General features: G+C 40.4%; 1 protein-coding gene across 1 annotated transcript in view; it reads right to left on the reverse strand.

The window, feature by feature from the left end:
- The window catches only part of LOC109856554 (proline-rich protein 36-like), a 129,549-nt gene that overhangs the window by 92,167 nt on the left and 22,605 nt on the right, over positions 1–14,777 (reverse strand). The window contains exon 2 of the mRNA XM_020431940.1: positions 8,917–9,168. Coding sequence (XP_020287529.1) covers positions 8,917–9,168 — 252 coding nt within the window. The remainder of the gene's footprint in view (positions 1–8,916; positions 9,169–14,777) is intronic.

Below are 14,777 nucleotides of genomic sequence, written 5' to 3' on the forward strand. Positions count from 1 at the left end.
CACTCACGTCAATCCAGCGCTGTGATGTGTAATTATTAAAAGAAAGACGAGCGCAACAATTTGTTCGAGCACATCAGCGGGCTTGATGTTTTGTAACAATACTGGACTTTATTACAGGAGAGTGAAGCACTTCGCGAGACTCGTTCAGCGCGCGGAATTTTAGCCCCGACTCCGGGGGTAATTTAATGCTGCATCGATCGCCGGGACCGCACGGGGAGCCGTATATTCGAATTTTAAACAAGCACTACGCTAATGATATTAGTATAATAATTATTGCCACGCCCGCGCGATGCGCATTGAGTCGCAAATATATCCGCGAAAATGGCAAATTCTACGACACAAAAATCAATCCTTAAAATAAATTCCGCATTGCGCACTCTTTTCCATCGACGAAATTTTATATTTTCAATATAAACAGAAAGATTTATGTGATAAAATAAATTGTGACACAGTAGAGTGAATTGTAAATTATGAAATAGCGAGTAAAAAACTACAAATTAAATAATCGAAACAAATTTATCTCTTGTTACGTAATTTATATTAAAATCGGCCGAACAAGAAAATTGCATTTTGTCTCTCCTGACAATCAGGAAATATGAGAGAGAAAAAAAAATTAAATAAAATTACTCACTCGCGCGTACAAGAGCCTCTCCATTAAAAAGTAATAAATATTATACAAGCAATCGTTACATAAATGCGCAATTTCTAATTATTATCACCGCACCGGGAGAAATGGTTTTAATGAGATGTCGCATAAGCAAGAGAGGTTTATTGCGCAAGTACGTGGGATTTGCAAAACAGCGCTCGAGAGCGCGATTGATCGTAGAATAGTTAATTGGTAAATGCGCGCCGAAACTATATATATGCCAATGTGTATTTGAGCTCGCGCGGTTTATCGCATCTCGTTTTCGATTTAACCGATCAGACAATCTTGAAAATGATGGAAACGGTTTGGGCGGCGAACAGGTCGCTCAACGCGGCAACGTAATAAAGCTATTAGCGTAATGTTACGTGCAAACTTTGATGGAGTTACGTTACGTTTCGAGGGAAACGCCGCCCACCGCGTCCTGCGACCCTTCCCGTCCCGCAGAATGTACACGGGCACAAACTTTAGTTCATCTTGCGAAAATTACTGATTGCTAGCATCAAAATACACGACTGCCTGCATTTAATCATACCTGCGAATGAAACTCGCACGTCGCTAATGATTAAGAACAATGTTTACCAGCAAGTTTACATGCGAGAAACTCGAAATAGCATATAAATAAACTTTGACACGGTAACAAACGAGTGATGCGAAAAATTGCTTTTCACAAAGTTAATTAAGGAAAAGATGACTTTATTCGCGACAACGCGCATTTTCGCTCGTAAAATAAAAAAATTTAATTACCATTTACACGGTGCTATTTGTTTAAGTAATTTCAGTGCTATTTACACGCAAATACAATAAACAGAAACGATTAAATGATTAGCCAAAATGTAAACGGAAAGCTAATATATATGTATGCTTGTTCGTGTGGAAAACGCGAGTTTCAACAATTCCACAGGAAACTCATCTTGTTGATCGTAAGCAAGGTAAAATGTACTTGAGATGCTTGTGAATGCGCCTTAAGGAACTGCCGCAGGTATCAAATGCACACCGTGAAAGCGGCTAAATCGTGTACATGTGTGTGCGCATGCATACCAGCGTGCATTACACACACATATGTACGCACACGTATACACATTTGTCAAGAACGTTCCTCTGGATCGTTCGGATGCTATCTGTGGCAATTTAAAGGTTAACGTCGCTGGAAGGACCGACGTCTCCTTCTCCCTTCGCATCATCTCGTCATTGATATCGCTGCACTTCAATAGACACTTTGAATGAATCTTACAACAACCTCGTAAAAAAAAAAAACCTTCAAAACTCTCATACATATTTTATGCCATACTTCTTTTTTGTCGCGCACGATGCGAATTGGGACACGGGTAACTTTGCATTCAAATGAAAAAAACGCGAGTATTATTATTTTTCCTTCTTTTTTTTTTTTTTTTTTTTTTGCAGAAGTTCGCGCGAGGAATTATCGCAAAATCCGTCGAGATTCAATCAAAGTCGAAGGAAACTAGTCCGTGAAAGAAAGGACCGAAGAAATTTTCGCCCGTCTTCCCGCACGTTCGAATCGAAAACTTATCGGGAGTGATTTTTTCCCCTGATTTCAGATTCGAGGCTCGCGCAGCGGGAGGAAGGTATTAAATTGCCAGCTCCTGTCATAATCTATCTCACCTCCGGCCAGTTAAACTTGGCTAATAATTCGCCAGATTGGCGCCGGCAGTAGGCATGCGCAACAAAAACCAATAACACTACCTCTATCTCTCTCTCGCTCGCTCTTTCTTCCTTTCTACCTCTCTCTCTCTCTCTTCCCCTTATTCCCGGTTACCCGTACAGTGGCTCGACATCCTCCTCTCCCCCTCGTTATAGCTTCTCTTCGACACCCTCGTAGCCATGGTCTCCCTCCGTCCCTGCGTCTCCCTTCTCCAGTTTCCATGCCCACGCCACCCACTATGCCAACCACGGTACAACACACCACCACTACCGGCCGCACACAGCGTACTGTATCATAGCAAAGCACACACACGCCGAAATGCATTCGTATAAATCCACTTGAATGCCTAATACCCACCAAATGCCGGTCGCGCTGAAGAAAAGCGGAAATCCACGTGCCTTATATTGTTCGGTTTCCATCAGTTCGCTCGAGGCAATAATTGCGAGATAAAAACTCGACGAAACTGTATTTGTAGAAAAATATCAAATAGAAAGAAAAGAGGCGAGTGGAGTGGATTTGACATTTGAAGTTTATTTACTTTGATACGAGAGCACAATACCACAAAGAGACAATAAAAAATATATAAAAAGCTTTTATTTTTCGAAAAAATCAATGTAATTCAATATATTGGATGTAATGTAACAAATAAAGTATCAGGAGACGACGATGTGTCAAATATTGGCCGTGTGGCCGATGAAAATCGATGACCGACATTGTATCCCGACGATTTGTTCGAATACGAAACTCGCAACGATCGGTGTGCACTCGTTGCTTTGCTAATTCATCAAATCGACTCGATGAATATATTAATTGCCTTGTTATAACACGACAGTGGCCGGTTGATGAAATTACGCGTTCACTGACCTTCTATCGACGTGCACAACTCTATTGTGCTTTCCCGATGCAAACACAACACGGTTCTTGAATCGGTCGATTAATTAAATCGCCGGGACAGACAGATCGTCCGATGATGTAATTCAAGTCGATTACATGTTTTCAACAAACTTTTGGAATCTTTTAGGAATTTATGTAATAAGATATCTCCGGATATGAGAGAGAGAGAGAGAGGAGAAAGAAGCGTCTTTTAAAATTACACTCGCAACTCAAGTTAAATTAAAGATTTTGCGTGGGTTTCTTCTAAAATAAATTATGGTTCGTGTTATTAAATTTTTCTTTTTAGAAATTCTTTTTTTATTAAATATTACATCGCTATATATGTACACGTAGATGAAGTATTTCAATTTTCTCGCTAATGAGGAAAGTTGTGACAATAATAATGATAATACTGGCAACTACGTCGACATTGTTGTCGTTAATGAGAAGAGCTTGGCTAATGATAATGTCGCAAGGAGGAGCGTTATATAATGTTGACTTATATTCTCTCATATCGTGTTTAATATCTACGTCCCTATTTTCCGCCTTGTATTCAGGCTAAATTATTTCAATGGAATGAAATTAGATATTGGATTCTATTTTCTCGCGGCTTTTACCGCGGAAAAAAACAAACGCGTTTCCGAGAATACCGGATTTTTAACTAACAACATCGCGGAAAAATAATCAGTGTAAATACGCTCTCTCGCGATTTAATTACAGATTCAATTAGTGCAGATCTCTAAACCGCCGTTCCATTAATATAATTATATTTCTCCATTTGCAATAAAGGTTCTGCTTGTTCGTGCGAAATAAATTCTCTAAACAAAAAAAGAAAAATAAACAAAATAATAAAACGTTTCGTGCGATTTCTCTTCAATTTCGTAAAAAAAAAAATTTATAAAAAAATTATAAAAACAAGCAACGTATGAACTCGATATCAAGAGATTTATGTTACCCGCGTGTATAATATTTAAAAAAGTATATTTGATCGTTCAGGTTTTAATTCACAGTGTAGCGAAAGAGATTCACTGCATAATTTTGGTGGTTATTAATTCTATAATAAATTGAAATGAATTTAATACTATAGATATAATAATACAATATAGAACGATAGCGCAAATTTCAATAAACATATTTTCCCTCTCTCTCTCTTTTTCTCTCAAATTCAATACATTTCTCGAATACGCGAATCTTCTATCTCGATTCAATTATATTATATAATAAAATGTGCAATATTAACACATCTATATGTTTCGCTACACACGTGCATTTAAATGGAAACAGATATATTTTTTATATATATAGAGAGGAAAATTAAATAAAATGAGAGCGTGGGGGAGTTTATTTTTCGAAATTCGTCCGAGCGTAATGTCCGAGCTGCGGGTCTTAATCGCGCGATCTCTCTCGTTGTGTGACGAGCTTAAGGGTACATTCACCCGTCGCAGATTCTCCTCCGTCCTCCAGCGGCCGAACAACAACCGCGTGCACGCGAATTCCATGAGTTTTATTTAGAACATCGAATTATTCTAACGTGACGAGCACGCGCTCGCGTATATACGTGCACGTGTGCGGGCGAAGAAAAAAATAGAACGACAGAAAAGCACAACGGTAGTCTGGCACATTGCGAACATTACGAGAGGACTCCGTGAGAGATGAGAGAGCTCAGAATAAATTGTGAGTTCGGTTTTTTTTATACGCAAAGCGCACTCGAGAGAAAGTCTATAAAGTTATAAAAATAAAATCAAAACTACAGATATCGTGTCTCTTCTTCCGTCGCGAATCATCTTCTTCTCGAGAAACGAAATTTCCTCGCCTCCGGCACGTGTCCGCTAATTGCACAGCGCAGATAATGACACGCGTACTTGCTTTATCGAACGAATCAGTACGGTAGCGCGTACTGAGGCACAAGGAGAGAATTTTAATTAAAATTTTGCAAGCCGATATAAAAATGCGTGCCGTGCTCGAGCAAGCAAATTAAAACTACGAAAATTACGGGAGGAGCGAGAGCCAAGCCGCGGGGTGTTCTTTGAACTATTACAAAGTAACGAGGCGGGATGCGCGCGCTATCTTTTTTCGTCAGTAGCAAAGTAGAATCGTTGTTGCATCTGATAAAAGCCGGACGGACGCGCACGCGCGACTCATGTTTGCGTGTGTATGCGTCTGAGTGTTTCAACAGACATACACACACATACACACGCGTACGTAAACAAGTCCGCTGCATTCCACACGGACCGGCTGTACCTGCTGCACGTAATCACGCTCGAATAATTAATTAGCTTATTCTACATTACTTTACAGAAGTAAAAACGTATCGCTAGCCAAACTGGTTGCGAAGAAATTTTTCGCTACAGTAAAATGTTTATAGAACCGACAACAATTCGGAGTGAGGTAATAAAATGTTATTTTTATTTGAGAATTTAATTAAATTTCTCAGCGTTCTTTTGCAGAATTTAATTAAAGTCTTTTTTGTCACGAAATATTAAAGATTACATAAAGTTGATAAAGTAGTTTTGCCACGATAGAAAGAGCTTTGCGCACGAGCATTTTCGTACAGCGTTGCAACAAAATGATCGATAACGTTAGTGTGACAGACGCGAGATAATTAACGACTAACGTCACTTTTCACTTACTTGCATCATCATCATTAAAGAAATGAATTATATAACAGTTACAAACTTTATATTTAAAATCACATAATTAAAATAAAATTAAATTTAAACTTTTCAAATATTTCACTTAATTCGAGTTTAACAGATGTTCATTGTGAATCAGCAACGGTTTTAGTTAAAAATAATGTTAACCGTGATTGGAATTTCTCATGACTTCATGCGGAGACTAATAGTCGGTTGCCCGAAAATTAAGTTTCGCGAAACGAAGTCTCGTTGAGTTTGTGCCAACTTTCGGTTGGCAGCATCGCGGAGCAAAAATAGAGAATGCAATGTAATCAACTTCAAATTGCGGAGTAAACAATTTTAATGCGAACCGAATCGATGGCGAGATGTGTGTTATTAAATGTATATTGCGGAATAACATAAAAGCGTTACTCCCCGCTATATAGGCGAACGTCGATTGCGATAATACGTACGTAGATATCATTATTGGCTAATGCAACAAGGTTCCGTTCCAATAATCAACTATCGTATCGTGCGAATATCGCACCTGTACTAACATTCCTATTCGAAATTAGTGTAGGTGCGCGCGTGTGCAAATTTACTAATTAGAAAATGTACGTATTGGAAACGCTGTAGCGGGACTACCGAAAAGGAATAATTAGATAATTAGATGAAGATATGTAAACTAAAAGTGATGCGTGGGAATATAAATTAACAGCGTGTACTAAAAGTGATATATACCAACAAAAGTATACAGAAATATAAATCGATATTTACACAAGTACAAACTGTTTCACCGTTTTTCTGATATCGAGAGATAAAACTTTTGTTTGCCCGTACAAGAGAGAACTCTTCCAGTTTTAAAGTGACCGAAAAACCGAAGTGTGCCAGCAGCTGTTGGATAAATATTTTGCCCCGATAGTCAAGATGAAGCGAAGTTTCTTCTCCCCCGTCCCCTTTCTCGGCTCATCAATCACGTCAATTATACACGACACGGTCGACTCGTGATAACACGCGACTGACTGTGCGTGTGAACGAGGTCGAGCGAGAAAGACTATGATAGATAGAGAGGAAGAGAACGTACCTCTTAGCCTTTAAAAACGTTATTCATAATAGAATTTAAAAAGCTGGACAAAAATGGTTTTTGCAATATTTTTTTTTACGAGCAAAGACAAACATGTTCGATTCGAGTTAAATATTTTCTATCGCGTTGTTCGACACGACTGTTGGCAGGAAAAAAATTCAGTTTTTACGGGGAGGGAGGGGAAGAGCAGGCAATTACCAGAGACAAAAGGGTTCGAAAGTAGCCACAATTACGGACGTCTGTCTTTAGTCACTCTTCCTCCCTCTCCTCTTCCCACCAACCTGCGGATATATATCGTATATATATATTCCACCCTGTCATTTTCAGTGTTTCAACAAAGCGGCCATCAGAAACAATTTCTGAAATCACACGGAAACTCGCGAAGCGCAAAAGGAAACACTTGATGTTTCTAACATCATTTTCATCAAAGAACAGTTTACAGTTTTCGTCTTTTTTATCGAGCTCTCTTCTCTGCGAATACTTTTTCCTCTCTCGTGTAGTACTTCGAAAAGAGAAAAAAACACTGTTTCCCTTCGCGCGGTAAACCCGACCTATCCTATCCCTCTCGTCGTAAACTAAACGCGTATCGATCGTCTTCGGAGAAGGAACAGCGAGATTTCGTTTTGACAACGTTCGAATGAACAGGAAAATACAAGAAGATTGAAATTCGATAGACAGCACGTTATCAACGAAATTTCTCTTCCTCTCTCTCTCTCTCTCTCTCTCTCTCTCTCTCTCTCTCTCTCTCTCTCTCTTTCTTTCTCACGTGTATTATACTTAATAACCAAAAAAATCAGGATCAAAGGTAATGATTTCGGGAATGGACATCGTCGTTGGTCTCGGTTCGCGTATCTCCCGGAATAATCGGCCCGCAAACAATGAAAATGACGAACGAAGGGGTGTGCTTAATTGACGATGTCTCAATGGAACAACAAGGACGAAGGAAATGCGACAACCCCAAAGCTACCCCAGTCGAGCGAGGGGTAAACTCGAACGGTCGTATCCTTTGAACCTTCCAAGTGGCTTTAAGGCCACGCCAATATTTCACAAGTTTCGTTTTTGCCCGGTCTTTTTCCTCTCGCATTGTACGCGCGCCCTCCTCCTTTCCCCCCCTCTCTCTCTCTCTCGTCCCACAGCATTCGACATATATATTTGTGCAATATTTGAATAATGCCTCTTGCGTGATTTGCGTAATCGTTCATTCGACTCGATGGCACGCTCACGAAAATAGTTACATCGATGCGCTAAACGCGATAACATCGCGATTACTATCCGGTAATTTTGGTTTGCATTAATATACAACCCGGCTGAATTAACAATACACATGCAACGGAACGAGAAATTTCAATATTGTATATTACGTATACGTACGGAGAGAGAGAGAGAGAGAGAGAGAGAGAGAGAGAGAGAAAACAGTGTAAGAATATTTGCATTTATATTATAACAAAATAAATAAACTCCGACATGTTTCTCTCCAAAGTGAAACGAAATTACTACACTGCGTCAAAATGGCGAGTGTAGCGTCTGCCTCATGAAATTTCCACGCAAAGTCATACGCATCCAAATGGCAGTTTGAGTTAAAATAACACAAGGCACCGCGAGACGCGCGGGAAAGTGATAAGACCGTCGAGTGTCACACAACAGACTCGTTACCGACGACGTCGGCAAAGCAGGAATTGCCGCTAGTTGTTGGAAGTTTAAGCGTGTTATACAGCGGTAAAACATCGATCAAGTGGTTTAGCGAACATTGACTCGACAGAGAGAGACAGAAAGAAAGAGAGTTTATTTTCTAACTGTTTTAAATCCAGATATCTAATTAAACTCCCCCCCCAAAAAAAAATAAATTTGACATGTCACGACACGTCACGAGAAAAGCTCACGGAATGAGAGACAGAGATAGATGCTTGAATAATACATCATATGCTAAAATATAATCTTGAAACGTTTGAGCTCGCCGATTCTCAAACGCGGTACTAAATTTATTTCTCTATTTTCGTAAACGCGCGATTATTTTCAATATCTTTAAAAAAAAGAGACTCACCTCTCCGTGCGTGTCCCTCCTGCCGTCTGGCGTGTTCTCAGGTAAGAAATACAGCCGCAAAGACGCCAGAGGCTGATTCGGTCCGCGATTGTCCATCCACAGCAGCTGTAGCTCGCCGATACTGACGAGGTCGGCATCGCTCCAGAGTTTTGTCAAAAAGAAACTCCCGAGACGCAGGACACGACCGGTACCTATTCTTACTGCTTTGTAAAATGTGTAAGGGCCGTGGCTGAAGCAAGCACTGCCCAGTAACTGAAAAAAAAAAAAACAAAAAACAGAGAGAGAGTTGATATTGAATCATACATCGAGGTTCATTTAAATTGTATTTTCAACTTCACGAAAACATAATTTCCCGCAACACGATGGCTTCTAAATAATAATATCATCCATAATGTGTGTGTGTGTGCGTGTATGTACGTATATATAACACAATATACTACATAATTTAATAATAATTATCATGTAATTATTAATATTATAATTAACGTATATTTAATACTTAATGAGAAATACGTTTCAATAGTGTGCGCGCAATACATTATAATGTTAATTAGACTATTACAAATAGAAAAAGCCTATTTACATTAAAAGCACGTCTATTAAATGTAGCAAAGAGCGTATGTATGTGTATATATACACGTGCACACAAATATTGAAACAATTTGATTGAGGGATAAGAGAGATCTCTTTTTTTTTTTTTTTTTCTACCGAGCTGGCGAAAGCTCGTTTGAGTCGGCGATTTAAAATATCATCCCCTGCCGAACACGAGCAACGTGAGAGATTCGCGGCGACGACGGCAGCGGGGGATGAGTCCGCAGAAAAGGGAGAGGGGTACGCCTCCCCAGAGGGTATTTGCAGCAAAGCACAAGCACGGCACACGTGCGCACTCGCGTCGCCGCAACGTTGCACGCACGCACGATGTACACGCACAGCATATACATACGTAACGCGCACGAGATAAACCCGACACGTTGTTCGCACAGAATAGAAGAAACTCTTCGCGCTAAAAGCGACAACGCGGGAGCTTCCGAGTCGGCCGCGTGCGATTGAAATCGATCGAGCGTGACCGACGCGTGACGGTAAATAATAGACACGCGCGCATGAAAGCTCACACTTGCTCTTGTATCTTATAATTGATATCCGGAGTGGACGCGCGAGACGCGTTGCGTCCGTGCCGATGAGAAAACAAATCTCGCACTTGGAAGAAAAGAAAATGCAAGGGATTAATTTGCATTTTGCGCGAGGAGGGGCAAACAAAACAACAATAGAAGGAAATAAGAGAAATCCCGAACGATATACGTGACGTTGATTTTATGCCAGACTTTTCTCTCTTACTCGTTCTCTCTCTTTCTCTCTTTCTGTGCTCTAGAAAAAGTATTTATTATTCAATGAGAAAAATGTTTATTATCCGGCTGCTGAAAAAATTCCGCAAACGAAAGAGCAAACGAACCGTGCTCACGGAGCGAGTACAGTCCGTCGCATAATTTTCGACGAAGAGAGCCGGCGAGACGAGCGGCTGCAAAACCGTATCGACTGGTATCGAAGAGAATCTCTTTTGTGTGTGTTTTGCTCTGTCTTCATTTTTTTTCGTTTTGCTAAGATTCGACTATCAAAGCTTTTGATTAACGGAGCAACAACGACGGTTCCCCGTACGGCACTCTGAATAGCGAGGAATTCCCGCACCGGGAAATACACGAACGTGGTTTACCGACGTGCATGTCGACGTGCGTGCGCGCGCGCGTGTACATGTGTTGCACGTACATATCAATCAACCGGAAATCACTCTGTAATTGTCGACGCGAACTCCGGAGTTCACCATTCGCTCCGGTGCTGAAAGTTATTGCGAAACTTCACGGAATATTCTAATAGCGGAATTAGTCGGCTTTGTTGTTCCCCATTTACGTTCCTTGCGCGAGAATATGTTATTATACTGTTTTTTCTCGTTCCTTTATTTTTTAATTTTTTTTTTTTTTTGTAACGTGTGATATTTCGAGTTATCACACGTCACGGCAAACATCACGGAGGCGTGGCCGTACATGTAGATGCGATATCGTCAATATGGGAAAAAGTTCGTATAATTTCGAATAGTCGGCAGCGAATATTCGATACTCGAAGATGGGAAAACATGATCCGACGGCTCGCTTGTAGCACGGACTGTACGAGCGTCTGCTGCTTTGCGGCGGAAACTTGTCCATTACTCCCTTTGCTTTATTTATCCGGGCGAAATTTCAAATGGATCGGATTTGGACGTAAAAGAGACAGCCGCGCAAAGATCGATGTGCTGGAATATTCACGTGAAACGCTCTACATTTTTTTCCTCATATCCGGTTTTATATATATATATATACACATATATATGTATATATAAACATATATGCATATTTACATATGTATATTTACATATGTATATGTATACAAAAACTTTATGATTTATTGTTTTTTTGTGCGACGTAACTTCTTCATAAGTATTGATATCCTTCGGCGAGAGAGGGCAAGATGATGTTCCAAAACACTCATCTCGAATAATAAGATTCTTTAATTGTCGATAAGTGAATTCGATATCGGGTCACATATAGTCGCGCGCGCGCGCGCGCGCTGTCAATGGAGCGCGCTTGTAAATGGATCGGGTCTCGAGTGTGCGCTTCGTTATGCAAAATTGTCGCCAAGTCGCTCATCATAGCGAGCGCGTGTGCCGCGATCCGTGACCCGATGTTACATAATTGAATCAATAACATCACCGTGAAATCCGCATCGTGAGGAGAATGAGCACCGCTGCCATAACTATTTCCAATGTTTTAAGAGTACAGTCACGGCCAAGAGTTCCCTCCGTTTGCGAGAGAAAAGGGATCAGCCGGCGATGGGTATTTATAGCGGTTAATCTTGTTTCTCTCTCTCTCTCTCTCTTTCCATGCGTTCTGCACCGCACGCGAAACCCACCGGCCATTGATATCGCGATTGCATCTACGACGCTCTTTTATCTGCGCGAACAAGTGCATTGGCGCGGAGAGAGATGCGTGCACGTACGTATACGTGCGTGCCCTCCCTTACATATGCGCGGACGCGCGTGCAACGAATTATTTTCGAATTCGTTGTATCGCCGTTATTATTTATCGAGGCGTGCCAATTACACGGGAGGTTCTATCGCTAAATATTTCACCACGAGCCGATGCACAATAGCGCGCATGCATTATTCATTCGATCGTCGTGTACGTCCTTCTTTTCGTAAAAACAAAACAAAAAAACATTTTCCATCGCGTAAATAAATTTCCTTCGCCGGGATACTAACGAATTTGTGTCTCTCTCTCTCTCTCTCTCTCTCTCTCTCTCTCTCTCTCTCTCTTTTGCTTGCTTATTTGCTGCTCTTATTGTTGATTATTTGCCGGGAAGCGTGGCACGCGCACGCGATATTTAAAGTGTCGCATTAATGCAAATTATTTAAAAATAAAAGGTCGTCATATATAATAACGGAAGTGAACGTTTATAACGTTTGACGATAAATATAATGTCGTGTCTCGTTTTTATCGTTTGTACTTGGTTTTCAGAAAAGAAAGAAGAAAGTAATATAAAGCACAAGGAGAAAGAGCGTATCTGTAAATCTTTGTCTCTTCGAAGTGGGAACTCGAAAGCATACTAAGTGCAAAGTTATCCATGGCGCTCTTTTCCGTACATATGTATATATACATATGTATATACAAAATATATATATATGTATACATCTATATATATACAATATATATATATATATATATATATATACACATGTACATATATATACACGCGACGAGAAAAGATAATTGTTATCTTTCTTAATAACGCGTTATCCGCTCCGCCATCGGGGATACCGTAACATTACGCGCTCAGAACTTCTGCAACTTTATATAATGATCGTTGTCTGTTTTCCTCTTGCAACAGAAACGCTCGCGCTGAAACGGGTCGTCGTGGGAGAGAGCGAGTACGGCGGTCGGAGTGACAAAGACGGAAAAAAATGCGTCACGTAACATTTTAAGGCCGTCGAGTAGAATAATATAAAGACATAATAAGAGCTCTGTGTTTTTTGTCCTCCAAAGCAGCGATGTTTAGAATGTTTTGAAAAGCGACAAAAATGTATAAACAAAACAAAAAAAAATAGCAACAATCGAAATAATCGAAGTCTACGTGGCAGAATCCGGAAGGAGTGAAGAAAACAATAAAGCTATGCAAATTCAAAATCGCTATGAAGAATCGCTAAATAGAATAATACATGCAAATAACATTTTCTTGTTTTATCTCTCCTCGATGCGAAAACTATACCTTTATACACTCACGTTTATTCGAAATAGGAAAATACGTGCGAGAAAAGAGGAGAAAATAGGTAATTAATCGAATCCGCTTTAATCGGCCGTGTTGCGGCATGAATATTATAAATATTCAAAAGTACGCCGCGTTCATTGCTATGCCAATGCGCCCGGCGCCGACCAGAAGATACGGAAATGCTGAGCATGTGCCGTTCGCGATATCGCGACACATTGTTATAGGCGTGCACGAAAGACAGAGACAAGAGCGGCGCGAGAAGAGAGTTTTCGGAAAAACATGAAAAAATTGAACAGCGACGATGCGAATTGCGCGACGAGAAATTAGTTACATGCAAACGACCGTTATAAGTGCGAACAAATTAATGCCGATCGCTAATAGCTCTTACGCAACATGCATTACCGGCAACATAACGAGCGATATATCGTACATAGGAGTCATACAATCGCGCGCGATTGTAGGGTTATCAGAGAGGTACGAGCATAAATGTCGGCCATCAAAATTATTTCCATCGCGATGCAACGACGGCAAATTATTTCGATCGGCCGAAATCGCGACACAAGTCGCGTGCGCGATTTTGAAACAAATTGATTATAAAAAAATTTAATCAATCCACAATACACTCTTCTTTTTATCTTCTTTTTTTTAGATAGGTTTTTTATCCGCCGGTATAATAAACTGCGACAAATTACCGAATGAATAAAACAACATTTGTATGTACCGACTATACTGCCATTTGAAACGATCGCAATTGGCGAGAGAGGAGAGGAGTGAAGAGAAGAGATATATTTGCATCATATAATTAACCTTTTTCATTGCGCGAGAATATGTAATCATCCCGCTTATCTCGAGCGCAAAGATCTCGCACGCGTGGACCCCCGAGGTACCACGAGGGATCGAAAAAAGGACAGGATATATAGGGCAATGCTCCCCATTCCCCGTTTCACCTCCCTCGCGTCATTGTATATACCCCGCTCGACCGCGTGTAATCGCATATATACGAAGCTGTCCGCCGCGTGTCCCTTCCTTTACGATCTCTTTTCTATTTTCCCTCCTTGTTACTGTGTCTATATTCTTTGCCCATCTGTCTCTCTTTCCGATGATATTCTCCTCTAGAACTTGTCGCGCCGTCTCTCTCAACCCTTTTGCCGTGGTTTTCCTCTCTCTAACTCTTCTTTTCTTTCTTTCCTTCTTTCTTTCTTTCTTTCTTTCTTCCTTCTCTTTCTCTCTCTCTCTCTCTTGCACACGCAGAGAATGAGTTTTACTAACCGCTTTAAAGCGTCCGTCACATCGCATGAATCACCGGCGGTCAGGAGATTAAGGAGCATGGGTCTGATGACGTCGTTGTGATAACGCCGCGCGGATGAAAAATCTAAGAAACAGAAAATAACCGACTATTGTTCGCACGAGAATTAATTTATCCTTCTTGATAACATTGTGTGTGCCCCGTCCGCCGCACAGAAGGAAGTCACAAATTGTTTCAAGTTATTTTGCAAATTAAATTTTATTACGATGTGTTCTAACGATAAGATATATATATATATATATATATATATATATATATATATATA

This window comes from Pseudomyrmex gracilis, unplaced genomic scaffold, assembly GCF_002006095.1.
Source record: "Pseudomyrmex gracilis isolate BER0280 unplaced genomic scaffold, ASM200609v1 scaffold_123, whole genome shotgun sequence".
In the NCBI taxonomy this organism is placed as follows: Eukaryota; Metazoa; Arthropoda; class Insecta; order Hymenoptera; family Formicidae; genus Pseudomyrmex; species Pseudomyrmex gracilis.